General features: G+C 42.8%; 1 protein-coding gene across 2 annotated transcripts in view; it reads left to right on the forward strand.

The window, feature by feature from the left end:
* LOC140118395 (multidrug and toxin extrusion protein 2-like) overlaps positions 1–10,745 on the forward strand; it is a 95,043-nt gene extending 84,298 nt beyond the window's left edge. For both annotated transcript variants that reach the window (XM_072136251.1, XM_072136250.1), the window contains exons 17-18: positions 7,542–7,623; positions 7,998–10,745. In XM_072136251.1, coding sequence (XP_071992352.1) covers positions 7,542–7,623; positions 7,998–8,224 — 309 coding nt within the window. In that variant the 3' untranslated portion in view covers positions 8,225–10,745. The remainder of the gene's footprint in view (positions 1–7,541; positions 7,624–7,997) is intronic.
* The last annotated feature ends 3,631 nt before the right edge of the window (positions 10,746–14,376 follow it).

The following is a 14,376-nucleotide window of genomic DNA, read 5'->3' on the forward strand; positions in this document are numbered from 1 at the left end:
AAACAAGAAAAGGGGAGGAATAAAATGCAAGATGCGTTTAAGAAATAAATCAATAAGCTTTATTAATTACAATATATGATAAAAACATATCCATTATAAAAAGGAGATGGCTACAGGAGAGACAGAAACCAGGAACCACAGTGTACAAAAAGTCAGTAATATTCAAAAAAGGGCATTGTAGTTGAAACCATGTAATATGTTACAACATTATATGTGCCCATCCGGTTCACAGTGGTATCAACCCAGTCACTGCAGTAAAAGTAGCTGTTACAGTGTATATTGGGTACACAACATGTCTAACTGTGAGCTGGCTACCTATGACCATAGTTACCTGGCGTATAGAGTCGCTATGGGTATCCCTATGGCAAATTAACTTAAATGTTGATGCCTAGATGAAAATACCTCTTTCAGCAATTATTCCTTCTTAGCAGTTTGCAGATCAGATAAGAATGGCTTTTTCTCGATCACTATGAAGTGCTCATGTAAACAACAGAGCCTGGCTGTTATTAAAGGGGTTGTCCAAGTTAAAAAAAAATATATATATATGTGGCCGGGAGCAGGCTGCCTAAAATAATAAAGCTGTACTTACCTCCGGTGCCCTCCGGTATCCAGCGCTGCTGTCACTTCGGTCCGGGCACCATGTAAACAAACATGGCCGCCGGAGCAGCGCTGGACTCAGCTTCCGGCCGGCCGTGGCCGGGTACGCCTATCCGTCCCTATACACAGCATTGTGTATGGGGGCCGGAAGGTTGTCGGGTCCGGCCGGAAGCTGAATGCAGCGCTGCTCCGGCGGCCATGTTTGTTTACATGGCGCCTGGACCGGAGCGACAGCAGCGCTGGATACGGGAGGGCACCGGAAGGTAAGTACAGCTTTATTGTTTTAGGCAGCCCGCTCCCGGCCACATATAGTTTTTTTTAAAAACTCGGACAACACCTTTAACCTCTTTAAAAGTTATGAAGATGTATGGAAGACTTATGGAAACAGCGTCACTCTGCACAGTGGTACAAATTGATTAATGTGTGGCACAAAGGCTGTTTTCTGGCATCCGATTTTTGCAGGGTTTTGCACTGTGATTTTAAATTGTGGCGCACTGCCTTAATGTATTTGATGCACCATAAAAAGAATGAATAAGCATCAGAAATGACAACTGGCATTCATGAATGGGTTTTAGACGTTGATAGACTTGCTTTTTGTTGGTCTTATTATGTCTTATAAATTGCACCAAAAAAGTGTTGGGAAACTAGAAGTGTAGAAAAAGAGTTGAGAATTAAAAGCTGCACCTAAATTGTGCGACAAAAGAAAAAAAGTGTGTTGGAAAAATTAGGTCTTTTAGACACCCACACTGTAAATCTGTCGAAACAGCCGTAAAAAAAACCCCTGGGATTAAAAGGCCTATAAATGTGCCCCAGTGAGCTTAGTGCCTTAAAGAATGACGCTTTAGGCTCTACAGCATACATGTAAGGCATAGAAATTACTTATACTTCCTATCAAAATGTTATTAGCATCAGAAGATGGCGACAAAAAAATTATTTCACCATCTACTGACCCTAATAACATTTTCATATTTAGGTGAACAGAGCTGTGCATCATTGTTTTGCAAGATAAGCTGAAGTTATCATCGCTACAATTTTGAGGACTGATGACCTTTTGATCACTTTTTATTAATTTTTTTATGTGATATAAAATGGTGTAACAGTGGTGTTTCAGATGTATTCCGTTATGGGGTACACCACCGGGAATAACCTTTTTCATATTTTGATGCATGTGATCCTTGTTGATAGATGTGATTTGTATTGTTTATTAAGTTTTATTAGTTCTAGGGAAAGGCAGGTGTAGGTTTTTTCATTTTTTTTTCCGTACACATTGGGGCACATTTACTAAGGGTCCGGATAGCGGTTTTCCGCTGGGGTTCCCAAATTTTTCCGTTTTGCGCCGGATTCCTTCGGATTTTGGCGCACACGATCGGATTTTGGCGCAATCGTGCCAGCTTTCACGTGAAATCGGGAGCGTGGCCATCAGAAAACCCGACGGATTTGTAAAAACAGTGGAATTTAAAATATTGAATTGTGTCGAAAAATCAATCACTCGCATGCACCAGGAATAGGTTGGTGAACTCCAGCGGACCTCGGCGCAGCAGCGACACCTGGTGGACATTGGGCGCAGGACCTTAGTGAATCGCCAGAAGACCCGAATCCTCGTTGGAGTATGCGCCGCTGGATCGCGACAGGATCGGGTAAGTAAATGAGCCCCATTGTTTTAATTTTTGAAAATGCATTAAAACACAATAAAACCTATATAAATTTGGTATCACCCTGATTACAGGCGGTCCCCTACTTAAGAACACCCAACTTACAGACAACCCCTAGTTACAAACAGACCTCTGGATGTTAGTAATTTACTGTACTTTAGGCTTAGGCTACAATAAACAGCTATAACAGTTGTTATCAAAGGTGTACAATGAAGCTTTATTGATTATCCTGGTTCTTATGACACTCCAACATTTTTTTCAAATCCAATTTTCACAGAGACCAAAAAAATTTTGTCTGGGGCTACAATTATAAAATAGTTCCGACTTGCATACAAATTTAACTTAAGAACAAACCTCCAGAACCTTGTACGTAACCCGGGGACTGCCTGTCAGTTCACAGCATGGAATAATAAATAATGTTACTTAGAAGTAAAATTTGTCACTGAGAAAATAAGCCTACACGCAGCTCTGTACACTGAAAACTGAAAAATATGGTGAAATTGGCAAAATTTAACCCATTTGCATCACATTCTTGTGGGCTAAGTTTTTATCGCTTTCACTGTGCACTCCAAATAACACCTCTGCTTTATTCTTTGGTTCAGTACGATCATGATACCAAATTTATATAGGTCTTATTGCATTTTAATACATTTTCAAAAAATTTAACGAATATGTATGAAAAAAAAATGTTAACTTCTTCATACAATGGTGTACGGAGATGTGTTAGGTGTAATTTTTTGCAAAAAGAGCTGAAGTTTTCATTGCTACCATTTTGAGGACTGTGCAACATTTTTTTATTACATTTGTACATTTCTACATGTGATGTAGAATGGTGTAAAAGTTGCGTTTCGGACATTTGGGCGCTAATTTCCGTAATGAGGTCCGCCGCTGCAAATAACCGGTTTTTAATTTTGATAATTTTGAGACGCGACGATACCTAATGCGTTCGTGATTTTTACTGTTTATTACGTTTTATATCAGTTCTGGGGAAATGGGGGTGAGTTGAACTTTTAGATTTTTAAAAATTATTTTTTGAACTTTTTAAAACTTATTTTTTGTAATTTTTTAGAGCCTCTACGGTACATTAACTCTAGATAGATGTGATCCTACCTAACATGTTTGTGATTTGTATTGTTTATTAAGTTTTATTAGTTCTAGGGAAAGGCAGGTGTAGGTTTTTTCATTTTTTTTCCCGTACACATTGGGGCACATTTACTAAGGGTCCGGATAGCGGTTTTCCGCTGGGGTTCCCAAATTTTTCCGTTTTGCGACGGATTCCTTCGGGATTTTGGCGCACGCGATCGGATTTTGGCGCAATCGTGCCAGCTTTCACGTGAAATCGGGAGCGTGGCCATCAGAAAACCCGACGGATTTGTAAAAACAGTGGAATTTAAAAAATGAATTGTGTCGAAAAATCAATCACTCACATGCACCAGGAATAGGTTGGTGAACTCCAGCGGACCTCGGCGCAGCAGCGACACCTGGTGGACATTGGGCGCAGGACCTTAGTGAATCGCCAGAAGACCCGAATCCTCGTTGGAGTACGCGCCACTGGATCGCGACAGGACCGGGTAAGTAAATGAGCCCCATTGTTTTAATTTTTGAAAATGCATTAAAACACAATAAAACCTATATAAATTTGGTATCACCCTGATTACAGGCGGTCCCCTACTTAAGAACACCCAACTTACAGACAACCCCTAGTTACAAACAGACCTCTGGATGTTAGTAATTTACTGTACTTTAGGCTTAGGCTACAATAAACAGCTATAACAGTTGTTATCAAAGGTGTACAATGAAGCTTTATTGATTATCCTGGTTCTTATGACACTCCAACATTTTTTTCAAATCCAATTTTCACAGAGACTGGGGCTACAATTATAAAATAGTTCCGACTTGCATACAAATTCAACTTAAGAACAAACCTCCAGAACCTTGTACGTAACCCGGGGACTGCCTGTCAGTTCACAGCATGGAATAATAAATAATGTCACTTAGAAGTAAAATTTGTCACTGAGAAAATAAGCCTACACGCAGCTCTGTACACTGAAAACTGAAAAATATGGTGAAATTGGCAAAATTTAACCCATTTGCATCACATTCTTGTGGGCTAAGTTTTTATCGCTTTCACTGTGCACTCCAAATAACAGCTCTACTTTATTCTTTGGTTCAGTACGATCATGGTGATACCAAATTTATATAGGTCTTATTGCATTTTAATACATTTTCAAAAAATTAAACGAATATGTATGAAAAAAAAATGTTAACTTCTTCATACAATGGTGTATGGAGCTGTGTTAGGTGTAATTTTTTGCGAAAAGAGCTGAAGTTTTCATTGCTACCATTTTGAGGACTGTGCAACATTTTTTTTTATTACATTTGTACATTTCTACATGTGATGTAGAATGGTGTAAAAGTTGCGTTTCGGACATTTGGGCGCTAATTTCCGTAATGAGGTCCGCCGCCGCAAATAACCGGTTTTTAATTTTGATAATTGTGAGACGCGACGATACCTAATGTGTTCGTGATTTTTACTGTTTATTACGTTTTATATCAGTTCTGGGGAAATGGGGATGAGTTGAACTTTTAGATTTTTTTAAATTATTTTTTGAACTTTTTAAAACTTATTTTTTGTAATTTTTTAGAGCCTCTACGGTACATTAACCCTAGATGTTCTGATTGTTCCTACTACTTTATTACAGTATATGGCATTTTTGCACTGTATTCATTACAATGAGCCACTGGCTCATTGTAACGAATCTGCAGAAACCGGACAGCCGAGGCTGTCATGGCAACTGATCCCTCTGATCGGGGGAGTGACGATCGGAACCAAGATGGCGATGCCCATGCAACCAGTGGCATCCGAAGGGTTAATAGCTGCAAACGCTGCTAGCATCGACCGCAGGTATTAGCGTTTGGTGTTCTTTTCAACATGCAGCAAACCTCACCTGTGTAGGCTTGGTCCTGCCCTTCCACGCCCCGTCATGTGCCCAGACAGCAGTTTACATCCACATAAATTCTTATATGCATTTTATACTTTTATTCAGTTTATGTGGGTAAATTTTAGGGCTAAATGAAAGTATAAATGATAAATATTAATGAATTCCAAATCAAACCTTCATTTTGTTTGGAATTCTTTAAAATACTTAGCGTTAACAAGCTTCTTACTTGCTGTTTTGTATAATTTGAGGGGTGAAATTAATAGAACGGGGTGATATGTGGGGAGTTTCTAGCAACAGAACTTCCAAAACCCCTAAAGAAATAAAATGGTCCATAAAATAATTGACTCTAAAATATTCTTGAAAATTTGAGAGAATGCTGTTTGTGATTTGTGTTCTTTCTAGCATCATAATATAACAAAATGACACTTTGAGTAGTAACAGAACATTTAGAATTAGGAAAACATTTCAAAATGTTTACCAAATTTTTTCATATACAAATGCGAAATATATAAACCAAAATTTCCCGCTAATTTGAAGTACAAAATATCATGAAAAACTAACTCAAAAACACTTGGGTAAGATTACCAGATAAAGTGACACATGCTATTTTCGAAAAATATGACTTGGTCGTCAAGGCACAAATAAGCTTGATCACTAAGGGGGTTAAAGAAACTTTACTTACCTTCCCATCGTTCCCCGCAGGCCTGCTCCCTTCTCTCCCCGGGCTCTGGAACAACCCATCAAAGCTCCTCCCTTTAGATGACCCCACCCCTCCTTGTCATCTCAAGCCCCGGGGTGAGGAGGAAGTAGGACCGATGGAAAGGTAAGTAGGGTTTATTTTTCTTTAGTAAGCAAGAGGGGAGAGAGCTCAAGGGATGGAGGACAGGGGCCACAATATTCAGACAATGGAGGAGGACAGGGGCCACAATATTTGGAGGAGGAAGGTCACAATATGAGGGGGGTGGAGGACAGGAGGAGGCTGGAGGATAGGAGGACACAGGAAGAAGCTGGAGGACACAGGATGAAGCTGGAGGACAGGAGGAGGCTGGAGGACAGGAGGCCATGGGAGGAGGCTGGAGGACAGGAGGCTACAAGAGGAGGTTGGAGAACAAGAGAGCACAGGGAGAGGTTGGAAGACAGGAGGCTGCAGGAGGAGGCTGGATGATAAGAGGGCACAGGAGAGGGCTGGGCGACAGGAGACCACAGGAGAGGTCTGGACAACAGGAGAGGGCTGGAGGACAGGAGGCCACAGCAGAGGGTTTGAGGACAGGAGGCCACAGCAGAGAGCTGAGGAGGCTGGAGGCTACAGGAGGAGGAGGCGGCTAGAGGACAGAAGGCTATAGGAGGAGTAGACTGGTGGACAGGTGGATACCGGGGGAGTCTAGATGACAGGAGACTACAGAGGATTGCTGGAGGACAGGAAGCCGCATGAGGAGGCTACGGTAGGAGAAGGCTGGAGGACAGTATTCTACAGGAGGAGGAGGCTGGAGGACAGGAGGCTACAGGAGGAGGAGGCTGGAGGACAGGAGGAGGCTGGAGGACAGGAGGCCATAATAGGAGGTTGGGGGACAGGAGGCTACAGGACGCTACTGGAGTAAAAGGAGCCACTGGAGGAGGCTGGAGGACTGCAGGTTACAGGAGGAGGAGACTGGACGACAGGAGGATACAGGAGAAGGCTGAAGGACAGGAAGCTACAGGAGGAGGCTGGAGGACAAGAGGCTACTGGAGGAGGCTGGAGGACAGGGACTACAGGAGGAGGCTGGAGGATATGGGGCTACAGGAGGAGGCTGGAGGATATGGGGCTACAGGAGGAGGCTGAAGGACATGGGGCTACAGGAGGAGGTTGGAGGACAAGGGGCTACAGGAGGATGCTGGAGGACATGGGGCTAGAGGAGGAGGTTGGAGGACATGGGGCTACAGGAGGATGATGGAGGATAGGGGCTACAGGAGGAGGCTGGAGGACAGGAGGCTACAGGAAGAGGCTGAAACATGAATAATTTTACAGAATGTTGAAATGATCTGTACATATCCCGTTCATTATGATGTGAAAGGAAACTGTTGCAATCAATTCACAGTGATTTTCTGTGTGTCCACCAAGACACTTAGGCAGTTTCACACTGCTACTGTCAGTCCACAAATTAAGTTTTGTCGACAACTGAGGGCAGGACTCATTACATCATAGCGATCTATGATGTAAGGATTTCCTGCTTCTTTGGAAAACAAAAGTGCCTATACCATAATCATGATCCATCACAGAGAAAATCGTCTTACAGAGAAAATTGGGTCAACCTTTGTCCAAATTAAAAATGGTGATTTCAGTCTTTTTAATTTCACATTATATTATTTCTAGGCTCGGATAAGAGCTGGTATGGAAGCAAAAGAAGTTCATGAAATTGGAAAGTCAGAAGCTGGTCTTCAAGCAAATATAAATGGTAGGAATGTATAACATGACATAAAGCAGTAACAATTTACATTTTTCACTGTAGTGTGAAGCAGACCTTAATATTCCATTCCTTTGGGTATTTTATTTGTTCTAAATGGAGAGGACAGTAGAAGAAGGAATGGATTTGTGAACAAAGCCTAAATCTGCTAAATTGGTTGATTAGATTTTTATGTTTTGTGGCTCCAAGAGGAGGGCTGTATTCTACAATAAAGGGAAAGTACTCTTTAGACAATGATATATGGAAGGGAGAGATCTGAGAGTGTTATTACATTCTATTGAACATACAAAAAATAACATGTTCAGCAGTCTTTAGCTTTCTTCATATAAATGTCAATTAATGGAAATTTATTTACTGTTGTATAGGACAGTCAAAGCATTCCAATAACGAAGACCAAGGTATAATTGTCTCTGAAGAGGCTGATGAAGCTGAAATTGTGTCTGAAGATGATATACCATTGGAAGGATCCAATGTTGTAGGAGAAATATTAACAACAAAGCAGTTGATCATCAGACGTGGACTGGCACTGATCTTATGTGTAACCACATTGCTGATTGGGATTGTAATTTATTTCATTACTACAAATAGATGATAATCAAGATATCATTCCCTTATATGCACTATGAAAAAAGCATTGGAAAAGGTGGTTATAACAATGAAATACCTAAATCGACAAATCACCAAAAAAACTTAATCACCAAGAGAGAAAAAGAATGTTATCAGGTTTTAATGCAGTAGGATGCAGTTCTTCCATTTTAATTCACATATTTATTGTAAATAATTTTACTAGTTTACTTCCTAGTTTACCTTACATATTTATTTTTAAGGAGAAAACAGGGACTGCCAATGATGAAGGGAATGGACTCATTCTCACAAATTGATGGAGAAGCAAGCAGTGGCGTAACTAGATATGAGTGGGCCCCATAGCAAACCTTTGTCTGGGTCGGTGGACTACATCAGTGACCCGGCTAGTTTGTTTTAATAAAATGGTGTGGCGAGGAGTTTTAATTTTAATAAAATATATTTCCAAAGTAAGGCTTTGTTTTTTTAAGTGGCTAACACTAGGCCCTGGTTCTAGTAATATGTGGCATCTACGGGCACCATTACTTAGGCAAGTTTTGAGGAAATATATTTTATTAAAATTAAAACTCCCTGACGTACCGTTGTTCACCATTTTATTTTAAAAAACTAGCCAAGTCCCCTTACTAATAACATGTCCCAGCAGCAGCCTCCCATCACTAATAACATGTCCAGCAGCGGCCTTCCCTCACTAATAACATGTCCAGCAGCGGTCTCCTTTAAAAATAATAAACTTATATACTTACTCTCCAATGCTCCCTGCATATACAGACATACACACAGATATATATATATATATATATATATATATATATATATATATATATATACACAAATAATTACATATAAGGATACAGACATATATACACATTTGAATTATACTCACCTCCAACTGGTACCAGTACTGGTCTCCTATAGATAGCAGGCATCAGAGATTACACAGAATGCCTGCTATCTATATTGGTTATAAATTTACCTCTAGAAGTGGAGACCTCCAGACTGCACCGTGGCTCCTCCAGGCTGCACCCGCTAACTCCTCCAGGCTGCACCCAGTGGCTCCTCCAGGCGGCATCCACTGGCTTCTCCCGATGGCACCCGCCGGCTCCACCGGTGGCACCCGTCGGCTCCTCTAGACTGCAGCCACGTGGCTCCTACAGACGGCAGCAGCCGGCTCCTCCAGACACAAAGCCTCCTCGCCTTGTCTGAAGGGGGTTGCGGGCCCTTGTTGGGCAATGGGAGCATGGGAATCATATATTATGATTCAGCTGTGCACTGCGGGCCCCTGACGCTCATGGGCCTCAGCTGCTACAGCTAAAGTTACGCCACTGGCAGCAAGTCTAGCATGTTCTGCCACGCCATTCATTATTACATGAGTGTGGTCTCCCCTACCAATCATCTAAGATAGCTGAGCACTGCAATTTCAGATTCTCCTGTAGTATTGTAGAATTAAATGTAGTCAGGAACAAAAAGAACAGATTGTTATCCTCTATACCAGTGGTGGCAAACCTATGGCAATGGTGCTAGGGGTGGCAGTCAGCGCTTTCTCTGTGGGCACCCAGGGTGTCTCCCCAGCACAGTTTATCAGACAGGCTGAGTGACTTAAGGCTTCCTCCTCCAGTCTTGGGTAGCGCAGGATCCTCTGTGTTCAGCGCTATTTTGAAACAACAACACCTGAGCTTCCTGGGACTGCAGGAGGAGCAAAGAGATGTGGACAGAGCTGGATTATCAGTGGAGCTCCAGTCCAAGGGGCACTTTATGATAGATATGTGGGGTTTTTACTGTAGTTTGGGCACTCGTCCTCTAAAAGTTTCACCATTACTGATCTATACTGTGCATAGAGATATCAATCAAATGATAGAGCCCCTTTAACTTAATAAAATCCAATTTTAGAGACTACCAATTATCAAGGGCTTACCTTAAAGATTTTATCTACTGATTGTATCATTCTCGATTCTATCTTGATTTGCATTTGAAGATGTAATTTATTCATTTTGTTCAATGGTGTGTTTGCTCTTTAAAGAGATTATCCTATTCTTTTAAAAAACTAGCAAGCGGGCTGGGAGGTAAGTTTGTAAAAAAGAAAACTCTACTCACCTCCTCCATTGCTCCCGGGGTCCTGTGCAGCTGCTGGCTATATATGGGGGTGGGGGGCAGGCGTTGGCTATATACTGAGGGGCAGGCACTGGCTATAAACTGGGTGAGGAGGCACTGGCTATATACTGAGGGGCAGGCACGGGCTATATACTAGGGGGCACTGGCTGGCTATATACAAGGGGGTTGCTGGCTATATACTGGGGGTTGCTGGCTATATACAAGGGGCCAAGCACTGGTTATATAGTGCTGCTGGCTATATAATGGGGGCAGGGGGTCACTGGCTTTATATTAGGGGAAGGGGCTGGCTATATACTGGGAGTATGTGACCAATGCATTTCCCACTCTCGGCTGATACTTGAGTCAATAGGTTTTCCCAGATATTTGTGTTAAAATTAGGTGCCACGGCTTATATTTGGCTCCATTTTATTGTAGCTGAAACGTTGCCTGATATGTGGAAATAAAAGTAACGTTTTTTCTTTGTGGATATATATCTCACATCCTCCATCCACTTTGGTATATAAATTTACTATAGATATTTACCAGCCCCTCTAACTTGTTTATTTAACAGTACCTCTTGCCATTTATGGTGGTAGATTCAAATCATGGTGCACCATCATATGTCACATCTGGCCACTGCCCCATGTCATTTTTCACTGCTGCCTGGGTATAGTGTCCTGAGGGCCATTATGATATTTAACCCTGAAGTTCTTGCTTAAAAGGTATTCCCACAAAGACAAATTTCTTATATGTACTCAGGATAGCAAAATAACACATTCTCTAATTTGCTGTTATTAACAAAAATACAGCATTTCACAGATATAAGCCCAACCTGTCTCTATCAGTCCAGTTGCACACATCTTGGATTTGTATGTGACAGCCTGGAGCTGAGATTTCTGTGTCTTTTGCTCTAAGCCTGTAGCCACGCCCCCTGCATGGAGCTCACACTGATCACTTCCTGCTAGGACATTGTGAGCAGAGGGGAACATCAAACTACAAGGAGATAAGTGATCCAGGCGAAGGGGGAGGCAGGCACATTTCTGTGAGATGTAATAGAGCTCACAGTGTAAAATTCTGTCAGTCTGTCTGTCATGCCTCTGTGTAATAGGCATCATGCATCTCATCATCTCTGATCTGTCTCTCTATTTGTCAGTGTGTTAGCACAATGTCAGAAGCCAGATAAAAATGTATATACACCTGTACCCTGATTATCTGACCACATTGTCACCCCACAGAACTAGATGGATCATAATGTGTCTGCTTAGAGAGGCCCCACCCAGTAACATTGTAAAGTAAGGGTTTAAAATGATCTTTATTGTGTAAACATCACTAAGAGATTTAGATGTACATGTATCTGTATCTGTATCAAATACAGCACGGGTGTTATCCGGGCAGCCCGACTCTTGTGCCCCTGCCCCTATGCTGCCCTCTTTGGGAGCGCAGGATAGAGGCAGGGTCCGATATTCACCTTTCCTCGTTCCCACAGCATAGCACTAGTCTGCTTAATTCAACATGCACTTGCTGACACGCTGGCTTTGAAGCTGGCACACCTGATGATGTAACTTGTGTTGTCTTCGGAGCCGTCACGTACAATGGGTGCATGCTGAAAAAAAGAAGACAGATGTTGTGTCTGCGTTGTGAGAGCAAGGAAAGGTGAGTACATTTTTTTTCTCAAAGTGGGGCAGAGGGGTGGGGCACTGTGACTGCTGGGGGGGGACAGTGGCTACTAGGGGCATTGTGACTGGCATTGGCTATTGGGGGCACTGAAACCTACTTGGGGGCAGTGCCTACTGGGGGGCACTGCAACTAATGGGAGGGCAATGGTTACAGGGGGAAATGTAACTAAAGGGGGGGCGTGGCACTAGGGGCTTTGTTACTGATGGGGGAATTGGCGGGCATTGTGACTACTGGGGACTAATGTGGCTACTGGGTACACTGACTACCAGGGGGCAGTGTGGCTACTAAGGGCACTGTGACTTCTGGGGGCATTGGCTGCTGTGAGCACTGTGACTGATGGGGGGCAGAGGCTACTGGGGGCACTGTGACTGATGGGTGCATTGGCTACTGGGGGTACTATGACTACCGGGGCAGTGTGGCTACTGAGGGCACTGTGACTGCTGGGAGAATGGATGGAGAACGCGCCGCTGGAACACGAATGGACCGGGTAAGTAAATCTGCCCCATTATCTTTGTTTTCCAGACACTTAGAAACATACATTTAGATTCATATAAAAGAGGAGATTCTCTTCTTTCAAAAAAAAAGTGAGGTTCTATGTATCACAGAGCCAGAAATAGAGCCCCCTGAATTGTCCCCCCTCCAGATTCTTAGCCATCAGGCTACAGGGAGAATTTGCTGCACACAGGAGCTGCTGCACCTCACAAATAATGGAAATATTCACTTTATATGTTACTACATTTTGATAAGGAATAAAATCAACTAATATTCATGTTTTTAACCCTCTCCTATTCAGAATTATCTAAGAACACACTTTCTCTCTTACTGCCGATGAACGTTCACTCCTTTTCGTGACCATAAAGTTATATGTAACACCAAAAACACACACGTTCTGGAATAAAGTTTTTATTTCATACCATGCTCCATTATTTACACCTATGTTATGACGTTCTCACTCAAATTCTTATGAATTAACATGCAAAGCAGAGCTGCCACCAAAGATCCGGTCTATTATCCACCCACAGCCTGGAAATCCTGGTAACCCGTGCCCATAATGAGGGGTATACTACCTGACTACCTGCTCCACTGCTCCGTTCCCCAAAATGCCGAGCAAAGATAAAGGAAGCGGTAAAATTAGCCATGTGTCAGATTTCCAAGATGGCGCCGGAGGATCTACTTCAGCTACTGCCAGCAGGAAATAGCTGGCAGGCGTTTTGCTGGCCCTGCTGCTGGAACAAGATCAACGCCGGCAGAGACTGACTGGCTGATGCCCGCTAATTTGGACACTCAGCCCTCAGATGGGAATGTCCAGGAGCCTGCTTTACCACCCAAGCAGCAGAGGCCTAAGCACCGATCTCCTAACACAGCCGGGGAACCAACTATCAGCGATGTGATGCGTGCTGTGGCAAAAGGTAATGGGACTATGGCCTTCCTGGTGCAGCAAGTAGGAGGTATGAGGGAAGAACTCACAGTGCTCAGACATGATGTTCATAAAATATCGGAAAGAGCCACACAAGTGGAGCAACGTACTTCTGATTTAGAGGATGACATGGGGAAATGCAAAAAGGCCTCCAGACGTGTACAACAAGAGATCATAGCCCTCAGGTCTAAAACGGATGATTTGGAAAACAGGGCCAGACAAAATAATGTCCACCTGGTGAACTTTCCAGAGAAGGTGGAAGGACAAAATACAACGGCTTTTATTGAAGACTGGCTGCTACAAAAATTTGGCGGGAAGCATTATCTCCACTGTACGCCATAAAAAGGGTGCATCGAGTTCCCACCAGTCCCTTATAGCCAGGCCGTGGTCCAAGACCCATTCTAGCCAAAGTCCTGCACTTTAAAGATAGGGACACTATCTTACGCCTTTCCCTCCTTGCCATCCTGATCTAACAGTTATCTAAAGTATCACTATTCCCAGACTATTCCATTGATGTTCAGAAATGCAGAGCAAAGTTTATCGATATAAAGAGACGACCAGGGGATCTGAAGGTGATTTACTCTATGATATTTCTAGCTAAACTGCGAGTTATGGCCTTGGAGACGACACACTTTTTTGAAGATTCGGGAGCTGCATTGGAATGGCTTGACCAGCATGAAGCCCAGCTATAGACCTTGGGGGCTGAAGCCCAGAATAAGGACTGATGGAGTGTTCGGTTTAGTGATAGATTTTGTAGTCTTTCTGTGTACTGCTGCACAGTGGCAGGAGGACAGCAAAATGGCGGGTGCTGTATTGCACTGCACACGTTATAATTCTTGATGGTAGCGTTATACTGCTATGTTAATCCTCTGAAGAAATATAAAAGGAAGATAAGGGGAGAGAGAAAGGCACTTGGCGGGTACTGGATTACAACTTCGCCCATTACAAATGGGGTGTTTTTTTCTGTAAAGGAAAGTTTT

The sequence above is a fragment of the Engystomops pustulosus genome, chromosome 2 (genome assembly GCF_040894005.1).
Source record: "Engystomops pustulosus chromosome 2, aEngPut4.maternal, whole genome shotgun sequence".
NCBI lineage: Eukaryota > Metazoa > Chordata > Amphibia > Anura > Leptodactylidae > Engystomops > Engystomops pustulosus.